At 42.7% G+C, this 22,871-nt stretch overlaps 1 protein-coding gene across 1 annotated transcript in view; it reads right to left on the bottom strand.

Annotated features, from left to right (window-relative positions):
* Nucleotides 1-1,355: 1,355 nt before the first annotated feature.
* Nucleotides 1,356-22,871, bottom strand: part of LOC306793153 (exostosin-1) — a gene marked incomplete at both ends in the record, with an annotated part of 194,983 nt that continues 173,467 nt past the window's right edge. The window contains 4 exons of the mRNA XM_079290633.1: nt 1,356-1,541; nt 4,360-4,531; nt 5,398-5,558; nt 13,291-13,380. Of these exons, the coding sequence (XP_079146759.1) occupies nt 1,356-1,541; nt 4,360-4,531; nt 5,398-5,558; nt 13,291-13,380 (609 nt within the window). The remainder of the gene's footprint in view (nt 1,542-4,359; nt 4,532-5,397; nt 5,559-13,290; nt 13,381-22,871) is intronic.

Raw genomic sequence — 22,871 nt, forward strand, 5'->3', positions numbered from 1 at the left:
TTTACACAGAAATTGGTTGTAAAGTGTATATATTTCCTAATCAAACTACCGATATACAGGAAATACCTTATTGAGTGCCAATGACAATTTTGGCATTTTAGTTTTTCACATTTCCATTATTTGTCTCCTGTCATCAGGGTCCTTTGATAATAGCCGACAAGACAGAGCAATTCGTAGCAGACTGAATGAAGTTTTGCTTGGTTCAAAAAACTGAACAACAACAATCCCACGTAATCCCAACACAAAGGCGCACTGTCTTGTTATGGCTGCGACTCACACAACCCTATGCTGTATGCTGCAGGAGCAGCCAGAACAAAGATACATTGTAATGCACACCCGCTCCGCTAACAGTCCGCATTCTTTATGTCTTCAATGTACCCAAAGCGTCATGTGTTGCTAAAACAACATTTTAATGTATTTATCTGTTTTGTATTTCTTTTTACGTGTACTCTTCTATCCTATCTTATTGGAAATCTGTCTAAATAGCTGAATAGTGTGCACCTGGAAGAAGAGTCAGTGACAACAACACAATTCAAAGAACTGGAAAGTAAGAAAGGGTAGAATTGTGTTCAAAAAATAAATTAATTCAGAAAAGAAGCAAGGAATGCTGTTGAAACCTGGCCTCTTGTCTCATAACACAACATCTCTTTATTTTATTTTTCTATTTGCTTCATACAGGCAAGAGCTGCAGCTGAAAATCTACAGTGGCGTACAAGAGGCATATTGCCATTGTCTCCGGCTGTTTTGTGGTAGCGGCTGTCACGTGGCCCGACCCAGAAGCTACAGTTTGTCCCCTTTGTCCACAATGTGTCTTTACTTTACATACGTAACCCCAGAGCGTGCATCCTTTGACTTCATGAACACGACCTTGAACCCATAAATCTTTTAACCACTTGTCCAACAATATATTGTGTGCTCCTCTACGGCCAACAGTCCAACTTCGACAATAAATATAGCTCTTAGATTCTCTTTTTCTTTTACTCAAACACAATATGATTTTCAGGTCCTTGTACAGTTGTCTTGTTCAAACCATGCAACACGTACTGTATGTCTGTGGTCAGGACTGTATTGAAGTTGTCCAGGTCATTGTTGCATGTGTATCCATGCATTCATATTCATGTGTATTGTCACAGATGGCGGGTTTGCACAGTCAACCCTGCATACATAATTTTTTTCCCCTATAGAAATATGCAGTTAAATGACTTATGTGTACCTCCGTGTTTTATCATTTTTATGTCCAGTGTCCATGTGTGAGTTTTCCTTTATAGCCTCACAAATGTTCACGTTCAGTGTGTGCATTCTGGTCACGACCTCTCGAACACACACACAATGATTTGGTGTGTATCCTTGCGCAATCACAGCCTCTCAATGTCCCTGTATTTCTTCCTCAGGATGGAAACTTGGTCCCTGAACAACACGGGGTCCAGCCTCATCTGGGAGTGCACCAGGGGCATGAAACCCAGCCAGCGACTGAAGGCGTTCATGCAGCTCTGTCGCTGGGCGAAGTGGTCTGGGTCGGCCCACCGAGATGACTTGGAGCCCTGGGTTTAGAGAAAGACAGATGAGGGGGGGGGGGGAGGATAAATGTATCAGAGCAACTAAGGAATCAATCAACACAGCTCTGTAGCAGCTGGTACTGTCATACTATTAAGAAGATAATGAAAAGAAGGAATATATAAACACCTGATAAAGATGTCTATATGCTTGCATGACTACAAATGCTTTGTCTCCCAAATTTTGTTTTTATTGTCACAACAAACTTGAAACAACTATTTTGATTGCTATCCCATCGAACCACATGATGCCATATTGCTCATTAACACATACGGAGAAGCGGCACGCTGACTTATTCGCCAGCATCATGAGCAAAGACGGCGGATGTTGACGGGTGAGGGTCGAACAGGAGCGCCTCCATGCTGGTGAAGCGGCTCCTTATCATGACAGCTTGTCATGACGTGGCAGGAGGCGTAGCTCATAGTAGCACCTGCTGTATCTCCCGCTATTTGTTTTCACCACCCGCTCCTCGAGAGAATCCAGGTTCATCACAATGACAGAGCTGCTCGACCTGGGCCAGCTGTTTCACTCTGTGGGAATCCCCAGAGTGGTTGCTGGCACGTTTGCAAACAGCAGCACAGAAAGTCAAACTGGTAGAAAACATCGACTAAAGTGTCTTTAGTGCAGCCTGCTTTGCAACTTTTTGGCTGCAACTATCAGGTTGTTTATCTCCCTCTGCCTGTACAGCAGTGGTACACATAACCTGGGAGATTTGGAGAGTCTAAAATGGTGCAGCTGATCATATATCGCATACTTGTTTTAGAGGCTCTTGCTGTCGATTGCATCTTATTGTTAACATGGACTTCAGCTCTTTCATGTCACCTTCATTTTGAGCTGTATGTCACTGAGATATTACATTATTAACAACAGTTATTTGAACGATGCAGTTGTTGTGCGCTGTTCCCCTCAGTGGTCACAGCATTTGAAGCTTCCTGAATAGCTTTGCGAAAAATCCTATTGCCTCCTGCTGCTCTGTGTCCTCAGCTGGTTATCTGAGATGGACAGCAGGGAAGGAAGGGGTGGGCCCCCAAGTGGCTGCTGGTGGATGAGCTGGAGGGGGGGGCAGCGGAGGGCAGCAGACCCCTTTGATAAGCTGTGGCACGGGGGCGTGGAGTTGGAGCAGATTCATCCTGTGTGCAGCAGGAGGGTGGCAGCCGGGTTTACAGAGGGTCAGGTAGAATAATAAAATCATCAAGTCAAAGAAATGGTTTGGCACTTCAAAACATAAAACATCTCTTCTCTTGGAATAGAAAATGAATGGATGAATGAGAAATATCAGACAAGACATGTCTGTCCTGACTTCTTTTTGCTTCAAATCTGGTGGTACAAGTTTCCTAAACGATTCCTCCACTTTACTTCAAGCAAAGGCACACATTGGGGGTGAGAGAGGGGGGAAGGGACACTCAAAAAGGAAGCGAGAAAGCGAGAGCGGGGAAAGGAGGAAGTAAATCTAGGTTTGCCCTGCTGCCTTCACAATTAAGACATTAATCACTGAGTCCATACTGCCGAGTCATCGTCCTGCCTGTGGTCAGGCCATCAATCAAAAGCTGACATAGTGCTGGCCACAGGAAGCACACACACACACACGCACGCACACACACACACGCACGCACGCACACAAACACACACACACACACACACACACACACACAACATGGACATATATGGATCTCCCACAGAGAAGGTCAGGGCTGTACATAGCCTGAAGCCTCTCCACTATTCATCCAACACAAGGAGGTGAATCTCTTTTCATCGTCTTTTCTATTTTTGAAAAGGGAGTCAGGGAATTTAACTATTCTATGTGGAACATATCAAAACCAACGTCAAGCCCTCTTTTAAAGGTGCCCAGTGCACTATTAATGATAAAGCAGTCCCCATGTTGTTTGTGTCTTGTGCTGTATAGCACATGCAAGATGCAGGATGCATGATGCAAGATACACATTCCTGTTGACCGTTTCACACTGTTCCTCCGATCGTGTGCCGAGAAACAGAAATGTACAAGCAAAGGTCAGGGACGAAGACGACATGGAGGTGAACATACAGGCTCCAGTTATGGAAACTTGGTGTTGCTATTGCGTCATTGCCTCAACACATTACAAACACTCCGTTGTAGATGGAGGGTCATAACGGATTTCGTTTTGCTAATTATTATTTCCTTAACATTCTAACACTCAGGAAGCCTGCCCTAAAGGATTTATTATACTGTTGGACTGCTCTGTTGGTGGTATGACATCATTTATTTCAGAATGTTTTTAAGGGCGCATTGGGATCAATTGCCTCTCAACGTCTCTCAACATGTTGACGGCGAGTCGGCGGCTAATTGCTGATGGTGCTGGCAGAGCAGCGAGCAGTTAAAGGGTAAATACACAGTAATAAAAACACGAACGGGACAAAACTCACCTTACAAGAGAATCCGAGGTCTTGTTGTTCGACCTGATATTTTTTTCTTTTAATTAAACATTTCCTATAACACTGATGACTGATCATTTTAATTCTTAAAAAAAATGAAAATTGTGGCTGAGATCACCATGTCTTAAAGGGTAACTTTGGTATTTTTCAACAGAGGAAGAATGCTGTGAAGAGTGAGACCTGTTGCTATTCCACATTCAGATTCCACAACGTGACTTCTCCTACAGCATAAGCATAAGCATAAGCTAAAGAGGGACCTTTTATTTCCATAACTTTTGTCCCCATTTGTCACTTAAATACAAAAACATGGGAAAATAGGCTCCGGGACAGTTTTGCTTTAACTTTAAGGACGACCACATGTCAGTGGTGTGTGTACAGCTGACAATAAAGCTCTACCTGGCTCATCATGGTTTCCTTGTACTGCTTCTTCTGTGTGACTTTGATTGGCGGCTGCTTGGTGACAGCTGAAACCAGGAAGTTCATCAGGATGTCTTCGCAATTAGCCATGCGGTCCACCATGGTCAGCAGGCTGGCCGGGACGTAGTGGGTGAACAGGTAGTGGTAGTATCTGACTCACAGAAAGGAAATAAGACAGATGAGGTTAACTGTGTGTTTATTCCTTTCATTAAAGCTGCACTTCTTTCTATTATGTTCTATTCTGTAGGGTTTCTGTGTTGCACTTGGGCAGCAGGGGAGCACTAGATCACTGTCAACTCTGTTACCTCCCTGCCGAGGTCTGCTGTCCCTTGTGCGCTCTCTCTCTCTCTCTCTCTCTCTCTCTCTCGCATACACACATCCATACATTTTCCCTCTTTCCTTTTCACTCTCCGATTATAATTTTTTTCTATGAATCTTGTTGGCATTTGAAGTTTTAAATAACAAAAGGATTAATAGATGCACAATGGGACAATGAGGGAGCTTTTTATCTGCATTACAAGATGCTTCAAATCCGTTCAGATAGCGATGCTCTTCTACATTTAATTTACCGCTCTGCTTACCAATACTTTGGTTTACCTTTTCCTTTCTTTCAGCGCCAGCTTTGTGTTTTGACAATCATTTTAAGCGACAGCAGAGAGGTGGAGGAAGATCATACAATCCCATTTCCCCTCTCTATTACACTTAAAATAATAAATGCAATGTGACTGTTGAGAGATGGCTATTAATGTGGTTTGTATCTTGTGGGGAAGGAATAAGTATATCTGTGAAGTTGGAATAGATCGACCTGACAGGTTATGCAGAACAAGGCAAATTAATGACAGTGGATTCACCGTCCCGCACTTCCTGGATGCACCCAAGTATTTTGGTTAAATTCAAGTCTTCATGAATGTTTTTCATTGTGATGACCTCATGTTCATTGCGAATCATTTGAATGACAAAATAAATGAACAGCGATCGCAAAGCTTGACTGATCAGTCGATCATGTGGGTTTAGTACCTGTGGTAAAAAGCTGCCCCCGTAAGGACCATGGAATAGTCATTGGTCCATTTGGAGGTGTAGCCCCAGCGGGACCTGGAATTGTCCCAGTAGTGGCTTCTGGCTGGATAACCGACGATACGCTCCGGAAAGCTTTGCCATACAATAAAGGCAAAATCCACCTGTGGGAGCATAAAGTAAAGAAAGACACCAGAGGTAAGAAAAGAAGACGAGGGCAGTGGGAAATGAAGAGCATGATACAGTCTGAGAAAATAAAGAAATGGGTAAAAAAAGATGGTGAAAATGAGGAGGAGGAGAGACACGGTAGGAGGAAGAGGAAAGGTGCAGGAGAGGAAAAAACAAAGTGATGTTGAGAGCCTCTTCAAAATAAAAATAAAATCCTTCCTAATTTAAACAGCGTGGAGAGGAGATAAACAACTTATTCAGAATAGCTGTCAACTGGCATTTAGTTTGCAAGGACGTCGTCAAAAAGCAGCCTCTCTGCTTCTTCACAACCTGACAAATAGCATTTCAGCATTGGGAACAGTTCCCTCCCACCTGAAATGTTTACCATCAAATCACATGCCACTATAGTCTGTACATGACAAGAGATTCACTATAAACACTTTTATGTTAGAATTCTCCATTTTAACACAAAAAGGCCTGGCCTTTAATTTCTAAATAACGTGAACAATAAAGAGACACTGAAGAACAAGAGATCCTAAAAGACAACAGCTGTCAGAAGTAAAAGTCGGAAGACTTTTTTCCGTTTGTAGTACGTTTGAGTGGGCTGTGGTTGCATGCCGGAAAACCGTCTCTGTGGAGAGCAAATCAGGCGGACTCCATTGGCCGAAATGCAATCTGGGAACCCGCCAGCTACCGTCTGATGATAATTCAGTTTTTTATTTGCTTAAAATTAGCTCGTAAACTGGCAACTTGTGAAACAATCTGGTCGTAGACATCGCATCTTGAAGCCATTTTCTCGTCTCAAGTTGCTAATTGGACTGTAAACAATAACCGGCAAACAGAAGAAGAAATCTTGACCCGGATGTGCGCTGGCTACACCGGAACCCCAGAAATAAAGCCCGTAGCCCCCAGACGCTAAATTGTCGTTAGATCGACAGTCAATGTGTTCCGAGACTGGTTTGGTCCTGTTCTAATTTTCATTGACTCTATAGGACAACACGCCAGCTCCAACACAGTCCGAACACACCTTCAGTACAAGGCCTGAGCAGCTCAAAGGCATCTAAATGCCTGGGTATGATTCTCTAACACACTTGTGTTTGCCGAGAGGGTGTTAACAGCTTCTGGAGCTGCATATTCTTCATCCATACATTGGTCTTTCCTTCTCCACATCACTTGTCTGGAGCACCTGGTGTCCTTGAAGAAGCTTGAGCTACCTGATAAAGAGCCTCTTTTGAATTCAAAAACACCACTGAGACGTCCAGGCAGACAGAGAATAAGGGGATCAGCACATAATGAAATACTTGGTAATACACACAGCCACACACACCACCTCGGGCCGGGTGAGAAAATTAATTACGAGAATAGTAGAGGTAGAGAGAGACAGCGTCGGGGAGGGGAGCACTGAAAGTGGATGTGCTTTAGCGAAACCTCGCGGCTTCTGTCATGAATCGCGTGAGCAATTACTGTAAAGCGCCAGCGCTAAGCCGAGAGAAAGGTTGGAGCTGCCATTCTCAGTGTAGCCCCTGATAATGTGTGCACACAGAGTGTGTGTGTGTGTGTCTGTATGTGTGTGTGCTTGTGTGTGAGATATGTCAGATGTATCAACATTTATGCAGGAAGGATTAATGATATCATGCAAATATAATTTAACCTTCAGAGATTAAAAGGTTCTTTATCATGTGAAATGGCATGTGTCTGTGTGTCTGAGCTCACGAGAGAGAGAGAGAGAGAGAGAGAGAGAGAGAGAGAGAGAGAGAGAGTGACAGAACCCAGAGTTTTTGCATTCATAATCTGTCTGTCTTAATTACTGAGGAATTCAAGGGAGGACTGAAAGTTAAACAGCCTGTGTTTGTGTGTGTGTGTGTGTGTGTGTTTGTGTTTGTGTTTGTGTGTGTGTGTGTGTGTGTGTGTGTGTGTGTGTGTGTGTGTGTGTGTGTGTGTGTGTGTGTGATACATACTAATAGATTCTACAAGGCCACAATTTATCCAGGGAGCAGGGGGTCAATCCAGCAATAGATCTGTGACAAATCTCTCCTGACATTTGGATTTAACATGTCCAATGTTATCAGATGAAAAGAAGCTACATCTCAACCTGAACAGCCATATCAAGACAATTACAAAATCAGCCTACTATCACCGGAAGAATATATCAAGGATTAGAGGACTTATGTCTCAACAGGATTGACTTTAAAATCCTGCTGTTGGTTTACAAAGCACTGAATGGTTTAGGGCCAAAATACATCTCTGATCTGCTGCTACCTTATGAACCATCCCGACCCCTCAGGTCGTCTGGGACCGGTCTACTTTCTGTTCCCAGAGTCAGAACTAAACATGGAGAAGCAGCGTTCAGTTTTTCTGCTCCACATATCTGGAACAAAGTCCCAGAAAGCTGCAGGTCTGCTGAGACCCTCAGCTCATTTAAATCAAGATTGAAGACCTTTCTGTTTGCTGCTGCCTTTAATTGAACCACATTCAATTCATATATTAATCAATTTCCTGCATTTCTGCATTTTACTGCTGCATTTTATTTCTTACACTGTTTTCTAATGTTTTAATGAATGTTCTTAATTGTTTTTAAATCTCCTTTTCTTTTGCCTTGTGTTTTGATGCTTTTAATGGTTTTTTGTGAAGCACTTTGAATTACCTTGTTGTTGAAATGTGCTATACAAATAAACTTGCCTTGCCTTACATCACATTGTAGAGCCTGTCCTCCCTCAGTATGTGGTCTTTTTCCAATATGTTTTGAGGAGTTTTCAATCCGATTTTTTTGTTTGTTTCTTTTTTGCTCCATGTGGAGCGATGCCACTGCGGCGCTCTCACTGTCAACTACCATCTGAAAGTGAGGAAAATGTGTCTTAAACTGAGCTCGCATCCAGCAGGTTTGGAGCGCTGTGGCTTTGCTGAAGCTTTACCAACAGTCTCGGCGAGATCCAGGACAACCAGCTGGGGCGGAAGGACCACACTGTGGCCACAAGCGGCTACTGCAGGTTTGTAGTTCAGGGCATCTTTTGAATTACAGCTGTTCTCACCAGGTACATCTCTGTGGTGTGTGGTTACGTGTGGCCTCGAGTGTTTGCCAACATTTACACAGAATAATGTCAAACTTTCCATTATCTGCCCTGAACTCGAGTTTATTTGAATCGATTGCTTATGGCTCCTGACAGTGAGAGCTCGAAATACCAACACGGGAAGTTTAGTGTGTGAGTTGTTGGAGGTTTGTCTTCAAGGTGCTGAATTCGATCTTCAGGATATTCAGAGCATATCTATTGCCTCTCAAGGCTCCGAACATAGCGATGTCTGTGCCGGCGGCTCGCAGCTAACGGTGCTAACAGCACTAACAGTGCAAACTATTTTTAATTTTTTTTGCGCTGCCACCACCTCTGCCCTATGAGAGCAGTGCAGAGTGGTGGCCGTGAGCGAAAGCTGACTTTGCTGACATGCACTAAAAGGTACACACGGGTCACACATATGAATGCATGCAGTGTACATCGGAGTTCTCCTTTGCTCAACAGGAGGGTAAGGTGAGGTAGCCTTGATTCTCTTTGTTGGAGGTTTGAGGTTTGTCTTAACAATAATAAAAAACATTTATGCCCCTAACTCGGCTTAAGTGTGGGCTCAGATGACAAGATATGTGATGTATATCACCCTCTGTAAATCTGTGAAAAAAGGTTGTGAATTTGTGAAAACAATGCAGGGAACTGTGTTAAAATCCCCCATGCTCCCTCACAGTTAACATGTGCATGTGTGACTTCAGTGTCGCACATACTGTTGATATTATTCTAATCAGTTCTATTCTATTCTTAATGTTTTTTTTCTTACTGTACATATAGTGTGAATATTTTCCATACATTTACAAACTGGACTTTCTCATGCAGAAGTCTTTCATTTCACAAGCTAATTGGAGCTTGTCTCCTCTTAAGGAAACCCCTCTTCACTGCCTTCTATTTACTTAGTGAGAATAGCACACAGTTCTATTCTATTCTTAATGGTTTTTTTTGTTACTGTACATATAGTGTGAATATTTTCCACTGTATGCTATATTTTCATAGCTGCGTATTAGTACTTTTAGGTGAAGGATCTGAATGCTTCTTCGGCCACTGCTGAAACCTGCCCTCACCCTGCAACATAGACAGGCCCCTGAATGACAAGAGGATACATATTCAGCCATTGCTGTTGAGGAACTATTTCCACATCCACCATCTTGAAAAAGTCTTCCAAAGGGCACAAATCTGCAGTATGCTTGGCCGCCCAATAAGAGACTAAAGCTTTGTCAGGTTTTTCCAGTCGTATTCCCCTCTCTAATCTCTCTTCATGGAATAATCATACATTTAATGAGCTGAAACAATGTAATTATGAAATTGGCACAGCCATTCTTCCACTGAGGTATTATAATATGAAAAGTCCTATTAAAAGCGTAATGTTCTCTCTTGCACATTTTCACTCACTTGACATGTTTCATCTCCTTTCAATAAATCCCCTCGCCATGTTAGAAGGGCAATTAGAGGAACGGGTTAGTGAGCACAGCAAAGATTCCCTCTACTTCCCCTTCATGATCTCTCTCTCTCTCTCTCTCTCTCTCTCTGACATCTTCTTTTTCTTCTTCTTCCACGTTTCATAAAACAAGCTGTGCGCCCATAAAAGTTTAGTTGTACAAACTTGCTCATATTGCTGTGCCACAAATTGTAGTGCAATAAAGTGTAATTGTGATCCTGGCAGCGTAGAAAAGGTGAACATTGACTCGCTGCCATCAATAAAACATCTCAGTTTAAAGATACATTGGATCTCTTGGGCTCATTGGGCTTCACAATCCATTATGGATCGCATCTTTTACTCGCTGAAAAGCTGGAGAGAAACGAGGCTGCTACTTGTGATGACTCTCAAAGTAGAAGCACTCACTGAGCATCTCAGATGAGCTGTTCCTGATCATTTTTATTTTTGTTGCTTTTTAGGTCTAAAACATATGAAACTTTATTTTTGTTACATTTATTTTACCCGAAATAGACATTAAATGTATTTATATTGGGTTGTTCATTGTTAGTGGTGGAGTCTGACCCATGCTGAATGGAAATTGCCTAAAGTATATCTACACAGGTAGAATGTAGAAATGTGTTAGAGGTAACACATTTATTTAATCCAGCATTATTTTATTTTAATTATTGCTAACTGTCCCTCAGCTTAATCAGACCTGTATTAAGAACTGATTTACTGCTAGTTTATATTAAAAACAATTAACTAATGAGTTTTGTGGTTCTACAAAGTGTCACTTCAACACCTTGATAAAAAAAAACTAGATCTACAAACCTTAATTATATACCAATTTCGAAAATCTGAAAAGAAGAAAAAGAATGTAAATGTAATATATGTATTGGCCTGGTTAATTCGTTTGCCTCTTTTTTAAGTTGCAGTATTTTCAAAGCCGAAGGAATCACACCATTAACTCTGCTAACATGTCAAAGTCTTGATTAAAAAAAAGGGTGAATTGAAACATTATTTCCTCTCTTTAGACAATTCACTGGTTTGTAATTTGTCTTTAAAAAAAAGTGTCACTCTAACAAAGCATTGGGGTGTGTCCCATCCTCTCTCTTAAGTAACAAGTGAGACTTTAATCAAAGAGGAGTTTGGACAGTGTAATGATACAGACACAGAGGTAATGGCTCTCGTAAAATACCCTCTTCAATGTGCTTCTCTGCTCTTCTTTCCCTATTTCCTTTGCTTTCTATCCTTTTGTCTGCTTTTCTATTGCCTTACATTTTCCCCTTTTGCTACCACTGATCTTTTCTCCTGTGCACTTCTCTCTTCTTTCCCTTCCCTTGGCTTCTTTTCATTCTCTCATATTTATCTTTTATCTGGTGTTTTCCTATCTTGTCTTTTCTTATAATTTCCTACCCTGTCCTCATTACTCTACTCTTCCATGTCCTCTTTACCCTACCAACCTCTCTCTCCTTTTCTTTCCTCCGTGTTTAGTTTAATTAAAACGATTATTCGAACACCACATCACACTTATTTTAATCAAGGCTGTCTAGAGCATCCTGGCAAATCACTGAGCCTCCACGATATCGACATCTCTGTCTTTTGTATTTTTAATCTGTTGCACTTTCTTGCTTTGCTAAACTTGGTTCATTTTTATCTGCTGCATTTGTAAATGTCCTTTAAAGGCAAAGCACATTTTCTTCCCCTAGTTCAGTGGCCATCGCAATGTTTGGCAATTCATTTGTAATGAATGGTATTCATGACTGAGCGTGGACTGACTGCCTAATATGGGAAAGGATCAATACGGTGTTAAGACATCACCACCTTTTGCCAAAAGCTGGCAAAGACTGTAAGGCAAGGCAAGGCAAGTTTATTTGTACAGCACATTTCAACAACAAGGTAATTCAAAGTGCTTCACATAAAACCATTAAAAGCATCAAAACATAAGGCAAAAGAAAAGGAGATTTAAAAACAATTAACGTAGAGTCAGTTGTTCCGAAAGTTGAAAAACACCTCTAGAAATTCGGGCAAAAGTACAAAAATGTATTTCTATGTTTGTGCCCACTTGCCACACTTTGCAACATGTCATATTAGATGATACTCGGACGCTTCTTTTCAAAAGTTTAAACTCCAGCAAAAGCAACATCATCTGAGTTTGTTTTGTCGGTCGAACACTTCGGTTAGTCCTCTTCCTAAATGCCTTTCTTCTTATTATGTAAAACGTGAACTATGTATGAAGAACAGTCTGTAAGCTAATCAGCCGAACAGGGAAACGTCAGGATGAAATACTTATAATACTAGAGTTGACGTTTTGCCTCGGACATGCTTCATTTTTAAGTCACCTGCCACCAACCAACATGAAGCTAATGTTATCTTACCGGTAATTAGCGAGCTAGCTACATCTGATTAAATCTGCCAGTGATAGTTTGCATTCCGGCAATCAAAAAATAATTGCCAGTTGCTATCTACAAATAAAACAATACAGTCATTAGAATAAATGTTGGCAATGACACATGGTTAACGTGGTGAAAAGATTGGTTAGGTTTCGGCAAGAAAACTACATAACAATGTAACGTAACGTAACAGCGTAACGTAACAGCGTAACGTAACAGCGTAACGTAACAGCGTAACGTAACAGCGTAACGTAACAGCGTAACGTAACAGCGTAACGTAACAGCGTAACAACGTAACAGCGTAACAACGTAACAGCGTAACAACGTAACAGCGCAACAACGTAACAACGTAACAACGTAACGTAACAACGTAACGTAACAACGTAACGTAACAACGTAACGTAACAACATAACGTAACAACGTAACATTACATAAAAACGTAACAGTGTGACGTTACAACATAAAAACGTAACCATAAATAAACAACAACTGCTCTTAGGGGACTTCCTTACATAACATTACAGAAAACCACCCACAGAAAACAACTATAGGGAAAAAAGTGTTACGGACAACAACCTTACAGAAAACAACCTTACGGAAAAAGCATAAAGTAAATGTTTACACCATCAGAGGTCACCTGGGTGAAAGTCCCGTATTTGTTCATTTCTAATCACAAAAGGTAATGTGAAGTTTCTTGGTCTGTTTTTGGTGTCTGATCAGATCAGATGTCTGATAATGGTGTTTTGGTTGCCTTGTGTCTTGGGAATGTAGCTGATTCACCTCATTTTCTTGATAAAGCATCAGTGTCTCAGTTTGTAAAGGTCAATGGCAGGCCAAGTGGTTGACTAGTCACCAGCGACTCACCTCATTTGTTGAGAGAACCGAGTCTTCATCCAGACTGAGAATGGCATCAGTGAGGATGACGCCGTGGGGGAAAAAACGACTGCTCATCGTCTGGAGGGACAGAAAGACAAAACTTAGATCATTATAATGTATCGATATAAATATCCCATCTAAAGCAACATAAATTACATTTTTGTGATGTGGCAATACGCATCAGTGGTAACTGACCTGTAGCCAGTACTTGCTGAAATGTTTTGGTTCACATTCATTTTTTGAGTATTTTATACTTGTATTAGATAACTATAGAGGAGTGACAGGAAACAAAACAGAGAGATTGTAAGTCTGGCAAGATTTGAACAGAAAATCCATAATTGTTTATCTCAGGAAATATGTTTATAAGCATCTTAAGAGGTATCGAATTGGTATCAATGTGTGAAAAATCAAGGCAAAATCAGCAATGACAAAATGTCTTTGTTTCACACCCTGCTGTCTTAATGAGCTGACTTAAGAGGTTTGGTGTGAGTCTTTAACAATTCACTGCCTAACAGAAAGTGTAGTAGACCTTGATCCATTGGCATAAAGAGGGCTGCTGCAGCTGATTATGTTATTGACCTGTAACTAAAGTGTGAATTATTGAACTGTTGAGTAGAAAAATAAAACAGAGCACAGATGTAGACTTATGAAAGAACCACCAGGTTACACACGGCAGCATTGCTCTCATACACCGTTACAGTTTGTGATCGCTCTGACCAATGTTTACTTATTCAGTGGTAGAACCTTAAGAAATGTGGAGCCTTTTGTGGGTGTCTTTCAAAGAAAAAATGGTTATTTTGAATCATCTGTACCGCCATTCATCAACCATTCTGATTATCTCTGCATTAGGTTTGACGAAAACTTACTGGCTGTAATTATGTCTTTATTTCTGGGCTTTTATCTTGGTCAAGTCAGGTTTAATGTAATTGAAATGGACCTCTGTGTTGACTACAGTCACAGTAGTGGCAGTTAACACAGATTCACTGTCTGTCTGAAATAAAGTACCGTATATTAAATCCATTCGCCCCAGGGGTAATATTAAGAGGCTTATTTTGCAAAGCAAGGCCACAAATATCCGCAAGTTTAATGTCTACTTCCATCTCAGCTTAATGAGCCGATGAATGATGACTGCAAATTTATCAAGAAGTTCAGTGTAACATCAAATTAATTCCAATGCAAATCTCCTAAATTATTTGAGAGTGCCACATAAAAAAATGCATTAATTCACTGCTTAAAGTGAGTGCTCTTGGCAGAAAATGTATTCTCTTTGGACGGATGCCCTATAATCAGCAGGCAGGTAATTAGTTCTGTCAGGATGAGGTTCATACTAGTGTAACAGTCTCTCAGCTTTCTTATGAAAACTGCCATCACAGTGTTATTGGCTGAACTAAATTAGCCCCTTGCCTGATTATAAACTGTATTCATCCTGGATTAATTGTCGGAATACAGTAAATTCGTGAAATTAAAGATTTCCATGAGCAATACGAAGCATATGCACAATCCCATGCACAATGCACACACATTGTCAAGGGTCAATTTACATTATGACCTCACTGCATTTCCCAGCATCCTTCAGCACCTTTATAGGTTTATTTCAAAGGGCCCCTTGTTTATTGCCGATGATTGACTGATTTGAGCCTCTTTCATTGTTTTTCTCTTGCATCAAGTGTTGAAATAGTTTTTAATGCCCCTTTAGAAATATATTAGAGCAAAAACTGTTTATTACATAATTAAGTTGACAAATCACTCTGGACTTTAAAAAGAGAAGCTGACAAAGCAATCTAAATCGTAATCAGCTGATGAGGACCATGTGATATGGTTGAAAAAAGCGAATAAGTCAACTTTGAGTTGAGTTTGTTTTGTCAGCTGATCATTTCCAAGTTCAAGAGTCAATCTACCATCTAAGTTCAGATGGATATATCTCAACAGTTGGATGGATTGCCATGGAACTTGGCATTGACATGATTGGGCAGGATGAATCCTAAACCTTTGGGTGATCTCTTGACCTTTTCACTAGCACCACCCACAGGCCAAAGTTTTCACTTATTCAATGAAATATCTCAACAAACTTTGGTAGACATCCATGGTTCCCCTTAGGAGGGATTGCAATAACTTTGGTGATCCCCTGACCTTTCATCGCAACAAGGTTAGGCTAGCATACTAACCCCACCGAAGTGGTTGTTAGCATTATTAGCATGTTAGCATTGTGATTACTGGTGTACTAGTGCCCGTTTGGAGCTGGCCGATTACTTGGCCCCTGACTCAGGCCGCAGGGCCCTGAAGCCCCGCCCCTGCTGCTTCTCAGAGCGCCTTTATTCAACGATTATTAATACTGAACGTAAGTAAAGTGGATCGGATTGACGGTTTCCGAAATAAGCGAAGGACACATACAGAAATGTACACACAGACAGAGATTTCTTGCTCGATTGTTAGATGAACACGCTGACATTAGCTCAAAGCAGCGCTGCGCCTAAGTACAGCCACACAGGGATGCGTGTGCATGGCTGTAGAATCTTGGTCTCGTTAATTGTGTTTTGTCAAAATGAATTCACATCACATCCATACAGACAGACAAAACCCCCGTCACCTCACTTCCCCTCTGGTAGGTGTCAATGCTTTTCTGCCTCTGGACAGAGATTAGATCCCACAGAGATCACTGGCAGTTCAATGGTCTGAACCTTATCTTTCTCCTCTTTGTCGCTCTCCTTTCACCCTTTTCCCCTCTTTGTATTTGCCATGACTCCTGCTACTTCAAGGCTTTGAGGATATCTGGTCTCTCTTTGTGTCACAGATCTATCCAGATAACTGTAAATTACAGCTAAAAGTCAAAGATCACATCTTCATTTATCAATGCTCATGTCTTTATATGTCAGAGCAAAATACATATAACAGATCATACACAAATACATATCGATAACATAAGGATAACTTGTTTCCCTTGTGGACCTCTAGTAATTGGACTTAAAACTTATATTGTTTTCTCATGAATTTAACAGTCACCCTCTATCTTTTGTGAACCTGATTTTAGAATTTTATATATTTTTAATTTGCACCTTGTTGTTATTGTTATCTTAGACTTTTACATTTTGACATTTGCACTCTTCCCCACTCTTTGTATTGCAGGCTGACTCATTTCTCGAGGTAAATCAGGTTTTATCTTACCTGATCTTAGTTTCTTGGCTAATCTTGATTTTTATTCAGTGCAATCTGCAATGTGTTAGAACTGACATGGTAAAATATTCAGTTTGCCAATGAGAAGGCTAAAGCCTAACGGCAGTAATTACAGTCTAATGAGTAATTCACCAAATTATATTTTGAGGTCAACACAAGACCATCAATTCTAGTCTGATACCGCTGCCTTGACCCTCTAATCACGTTTCAACATTATGTCCCACTTCACCTTTGAACTCTTCACTTTTATGATCCTTTGGTATAATTGAAATGCAAAACTAAGGAATCACGATCAATTTTCAAGATTAACTTATCAATATTAAATGCGGGGTGTGGTGGCAACACATGCAATTTTGCAAGGTGATTGATGAAGGTGAGATATAGTCGACATATTAACAGTGAAAGTAGGGAATCCTTTGATAGTATTGATGTGTGGGTCATAAATGCTTAGACAGCAAATAATTTAAACTTGTACAATTCGGAATCATTTAGAGGGCTTCAGCCAAATCGGAAACCCAGTGTAAACGCTGATGATATGTTGTGTTGCGTGTATTGACAGCAAACAAGAAAGAGTTAGGTCAGAGGTCATGTAACAGGGTCAGGATCTCTCCTGTGAATAAATGATCTTACAAAGCGTACAAACACATTGGAAAGGGTTCATTTATGAATCAAATGGATGTAAGTTTCTGAAATCTCTGTTGAAATTGCATTTCACCTGACATGGGCATCCATCTGTAATGCCTAATTGGAAAAGTTGCAATAAAAATGAACAGGGCGGAGGGTACGCGTGTTAAAAAAACTTCAACGACTGCTAAATCAGAAAAATCTACCAAAGGCCAGAATTAAACAAAAGATCCACACACTGTAGTCATAGTGCTGCTCACGGCTGCCGCTCTACACTGCGCTCTTGCGGCGGTTTCAGCCGACAACAGTGTCCCAACCGACGGCGTTGTCGCTAAAGCGTCGCACCTCCTGTTCCCACTCAGCCAAGCACTGCTGGCTCTATTGGCATCATTGGCGCTGTGGCTGTCAACACGCGGAGAGCCAGATGGAGGCAACAGAAATCTAAATCTTGTGTTCAGCACCTTTAATTGTTGAAAATTGCTGGGAGCTTTTAATACAATGCACTGATCAAATGTTAAAGACATGCCTGGCGAATGGCTGGGTTTTGTTTGACAAAAGTAAAACAAGAGTATGAAGGTAGTAACAATAATGTAAGAAAAGAATGTCATCTTTTTTTAGATTGCTCTATAATAGTATATCACACTTCAGTGTGTCTATTTGCATCATTTTAAGCCTTTATTGCCAGACAACAACTCATTGATGTTAGTGAACCTGCAGTCAGTTTCTTTCTGAATTGTTAAAAATTGAAACTCTTGTTATGCTCCCTATTTGTAAAATCTTTGGCGATGTATCAAAACTGTTGGTCTGGAAACTGGATTCAAAAGAAGACCTGTGGGACAATTATGAAATGAATCAAAGAGTATCTCATTCTATGAAAAGAGTGGAAGCAAACGGAAGAACAGGAAAGCGTGAGTAAGCTTGCTGATGGAATGCATCAACTCAGCATTACAGAGTAGATACAATCATAAGCAACAGCAAATTACTCCACTGCTGTGCTCAGTCAGGGCAATTTGCAAACTTTCTGTGAGTGTTATGGTAGTTGGAACAAACGCAGCGGGCGCTTGGTAGGAAATACACCGAAGAGCATCTGTCCGGGCTGCACGACAATATACCACATGACTAATTATAGGACCATAGACGCTGTTGGTACTGGCACACGCTCTCACACAAGCGCATGTTATTGCCTTTGAGATGCGTTTCATTGTTTTATTGAACATTGTTCTTGTATTTCAAGGGGGACACATTTACATGAGAACAAACAGAAGCAATTAGACCACGAAGCATCATGATCAGAGAGAGAGAGTGAGTGGCTTGGCATGTTGGTGATCAGTGAATGAACGAGTGAGAATGTGACTCTGTGTGTGCTTTTAGGAAGAAGCTTGATTGATTGAATAGCTTTGAAAATGAGTAAATTGAAAAACACAAGACTATTTTCAGCATCATGTAACAGTCGTGAGTTCATGTGTACGTGAGGACAGGATATTATCCCATAATACTGCAAATGACAACAATCCCAACAAAGTCACACTGGCGGCTTCGCTCTAATAGCTGAATCAAATCTCCTGTTGCTTCAAACTCACATTATCAAGAGCCTATTTAAAGCTGAAATAGCACTGCATTACGATACAGTTAACACAGGATGGAACGCAATCGAATACACTGTTCAATATATCGTTCTCTCATTCCAGCAGAGTTGTCTCTCTATAGCAGTTAACATAGAACAGTTCACATGATTGGCATTCCATTCCATTTGGAGGAGTTCAATATTTGATTTTATTACAAATGGGGAATGTAGCTAAGTACTAAGTACATTTATTCAACTAAATACACTTCAGTACCATTGTGAGGTACCTGCTCTATACTTTAGTCCTGATATTTCAAATGTATGCATATTTTACTCCACTACATTTTAGAGTGAAATATTTTGCACTTTTTACTTTTCAGAGCAACAAAAAAGAACAAAATAAAATGTTTTGTCGATAGCAGGCAATCAAACATATTCAATAAACAGTTTACTTGTCAGGACTGCGCCGTAGGACCCCAGGTCATCCAGCAGATGGTGGCAGAGTGCGCCTTAATTAGGTTTTGTGGACTGATTGGACTTGGCTCACCTTAAGTGGGTTCACCTGTGTAATTGCCTCAAGTGTATTTAAGGCGTGTCTGTACCTTGCCCTTCGTTCGAGCCGCATGTTTTCTTGACACGTCTGTTCCTGTGTGTTCCCTCTGTGGGATATCTTATTAAAGTCTACCTCTTTTTGGCTCCTGAACTCGGCGTTTTGTATCTACACTCAGTACCTTCAAGTTGGACGTGACAGTAGGCTCGAACCACCAACATGAGTGTAACAGGCGCCGAAGGAGGAGACGTCAGCCTAGCCCAGGTGCTCGGCGCTGTGGAATCCCAGGGAACCTCGATCCAGCAGATCCAAGCCTGGATAACCCAGCAAATGCACCAGCCGAACCCCCCGGCTGCCAAGACGTTCCTACAGAAACCAGAGCGGTATGCCGGCACTCCAGAGACCTGTCAGGGATTTTTGACACAGTGTGACGCTGAGAGGAACTATGACGCCGGGGACAGGGAGCTGTTGGCCATCCTAAGGGCACTTGAAGAATGGAGACACTGGCTGGAAGGAGCGTGCCACCCATTCACAGTCATCACGGATCATAAGAACCTCCAGTACATCCGTGAGGCCAAGCGCCTGAACCCCCGACAAGCCAGGTGGGCCCTGTTTTTCACCAGATTCAGGTTTATCATCACGTTTCGCCCCGGCACCAAGAATGCCAAGGCTGATGCCTTATCGCGCCAGTATGACGCCAACGTTACTGACCCTGTCCCTGAGTGCATCATTCCCCCCAGCTGCGTGGTGGGACAGGTGACGCTTGCCCTGGAGGACGCCGTCCTGCGTGCGCAAGAGGAGGATCCAGGTCCTAGTGGAGTACCCCCGGGCCGTCTGTATGTCCCGCTCAACGCCCGCTCTGAGGTTCTACAATGGGGGCATGACTCACCAGTGACGGGCCATCCTGGGGCTGCCCGCACGATGGAGCTAGTCAGCCGCCGCTTTTGGTGGCCACGCATGAGAACTGACATTGAGGAGTATGTTCACGCATGTTCTGTTTGTGCTACACAGAAGTCAGGAAACCAAGCCCCGGCGGGCCTGCTCCACCCCCTGCCGGTTCCTTATCGGCCATGGTCCCACATCTCAATGGACTTCATCACTGGCCTACCACCTTCTGACGGTAACACAGTGATTTTTGTAATTGTGGACCGTTTTTCCAAAGCAAGCCACTTTGTCCCACTACCTAAGCTGCCGTCTGCGAAGGAAACCGCTGATTTGGTGGTCCGAGAGGTGGTGCGTCACCATGGCATCCCTAGTGACATTGTCTCTGATAGAGGGCCCCAATTCATGTCCAAGTACTGGAGTGCATTTTGGTCCTTGTTTGAAACGTCTGTCAGTCTTTCATCAGGCTACCATCCGGAGAGTAATGGACAGACGGAACGCGTGAACCAGGAGCTGGAGAAATACCTACGCTGCATGGTATCATCCAATCCGGGTGCCTGGAGTCGAAAGCTGGTGTGGGCTGAGATCGCCCACAACCAACTGAGTGGGTCCTCCACCGGTATGTCGCCTTTTGAGGTTCAGTACGGATATGTCCCGCCATTTTTTCCCTCTCAGCAGTCCGAGTCTGCGGTCCCCTCTGCGGATGCTGCGGTGGCCAGATGCCGCCAGGCCTGGAAGAAGGCCCGTGCTGCGCTTACGCGCGCCACCGAAACCCATCGGATCCAGGCCAATCGCAGGAGACGGCGCGCCCCGACGTTCCGCCCTGGACAGAGAGTATGGCTCTCCACCAAGAACCTGCCTCTGCGCACGGACTCCAAATTCACTCCCCGGTTCATCGGTCCGTTTCCTGTGGAGAGGAGGATCAACCCGGTGGCTTACAAACTCAGACTTCCTAGGACTCTCCGGGTGAGACCAGTGTTTCATGTCTCTTTGCTGAAACCTCTCTTCTCCTCGCCCTTGTCCAGGCCTGCCCCACTGCCGCCGCCTCTGCGGGTCGTCGCTGGTGGCCCTGTCTACACCGTCCGGAGGCTGCTGGATTCCCGGCGGAGGGGGCGAGGCCTTCAGTACCTGATTGACTGGGAGGGCTACGGCCCAGAGGAACGCTCATGGGTGCCCTCACGGCACGTCCTGGATCCTGCCCTCATCCGTGCCTTTCACCGTGCACACCCTCTCCAGCCTGGCCCACCTGGAGGTGGCCGTCGGGTGGGGGGTACTGTCAGGACTGCGCCGTAGGACCCCAGGACATCCAGCAGATGGTGGCAGAGTGCGCCTTAATTAGGTTTTGTGGACTGATTGGACTTGGCTCACCTTAAGTGGGTTCACCTGTGTAATTGCCTCAAGTGTATTTAAGGCGTGTCTGTACCTTGCCCTTCGTTCGAGCCGCATGTTTTCTTGACACGTCTGTTCCTGTGTGTTCCCTCTGTGGGATATCTTATTAAAGTCTACCTCTTTTTGGCTCCTGAACTCGGCGTTTTGTATCTACACTCAGTACCTTCAAGTTGGACGTGACAGTTTACTTACATGACTGTTAATAAAAAAACAAATAATGTAGCAAATACAAGCCTTTTTCAGTGATTTCAGGCTTGAAAAGTTAAAACTGACTGATACATTTCATCCTTAATTAGCCTTTAATCAAGGTCCACACTTGTTTTGCTGTGGGTTTTAATATAATAACAACCCCAACGGGTCTGAACATCTGGCGTTCTCACCGGTGCTTTGCTTAATTTCTTGAATCATCTATCATGAAATGAAGCAGAATGCCTCCCTGAGGTTATTGCAAAACTCCAAATGCACATCACAGGATCATTTGAGGTCTATATTAGATTTCAATACCTGTGCTGGTGAGGTGTTAGAATTCACGATTTTTCTCTTATGTCAAAATATTGTGTATTTCTCCTCTTCATGAGTCTGGGTGAATCCTCAGGAGACATTTTGATCATTAAAACCTCAAAGCTCAAGGCTGAGAGTGATCAGTCTGTCATACCCAAGCCTCTCCTGTCCTCTTCGGCAAAATATCTAATAGCCAGATCACAGGTAATAATGTGTTGAGGACATATTTCTAAAGTTAGAGTCGTCTTCTGCGCTTGATGCTGCTCTGCAATAAGAGACAGAGGTGCACGTCATTAAATCACGCCAATTGTTGGAATGTCTGAGTACAGATTAGATAATCTAAAAAAGTATTTTCCATCACAGCTGAACTGTGGCGCAGGTACGGCGGGTTGTCTTTTAATCTCAAGGTTGGGGGCTCGGTCCCCCGCCCCGGCTGTCTGCATGTCGAAGTGTCCGTGAGCGAGACACTGAACCCCGAATCGCTACAGATGGGCAGCCCAGCACCTTGCATGGCAGCTCCGCAACCAGAGGTTGATGAATGTGTGTGTGAATAAGAAGCATATCTCAAAGCGCTTTGCCAGTTAAGTTAGAAGGACGCTCTAAATATTGGCGGCGGCTATGGCTGAGTGGTTAGAGCGGGTCATTCTTTAATTGCAAGGTTGGAGGTTGGATCCCCGGCTCTTCCTGTTCGTATGTTTAAGACACTGGACCCCAAGTCTCTCCCAGGCCGCTTAACAGCAGCCCACTACGCCCCAAATGCTTAGGATGGGTTAAATAAAGAGGTCAAATGTAATGTATGCACGATATATTTGACAATAAATTAAGGTTTTACTGTAAATTTCTTTTTTAGCTGCAGCTGAAAAGGAAGACTATGCGTGGAAGCACTAA

The sequence above is a fragment of the Melanostigma gelatinosum genome (assembly GCF_949748355.1).
Source record: "Melanostigma gelatinosum genome assembly, chromosome: 19".
Classification (NCBI taxonomy): Eukaryota; Metazoa; Chordata; class Actinopteri; order Perciformes; family Zoarcidae; genus Melanostigma; species Melanostigma gelatinosum.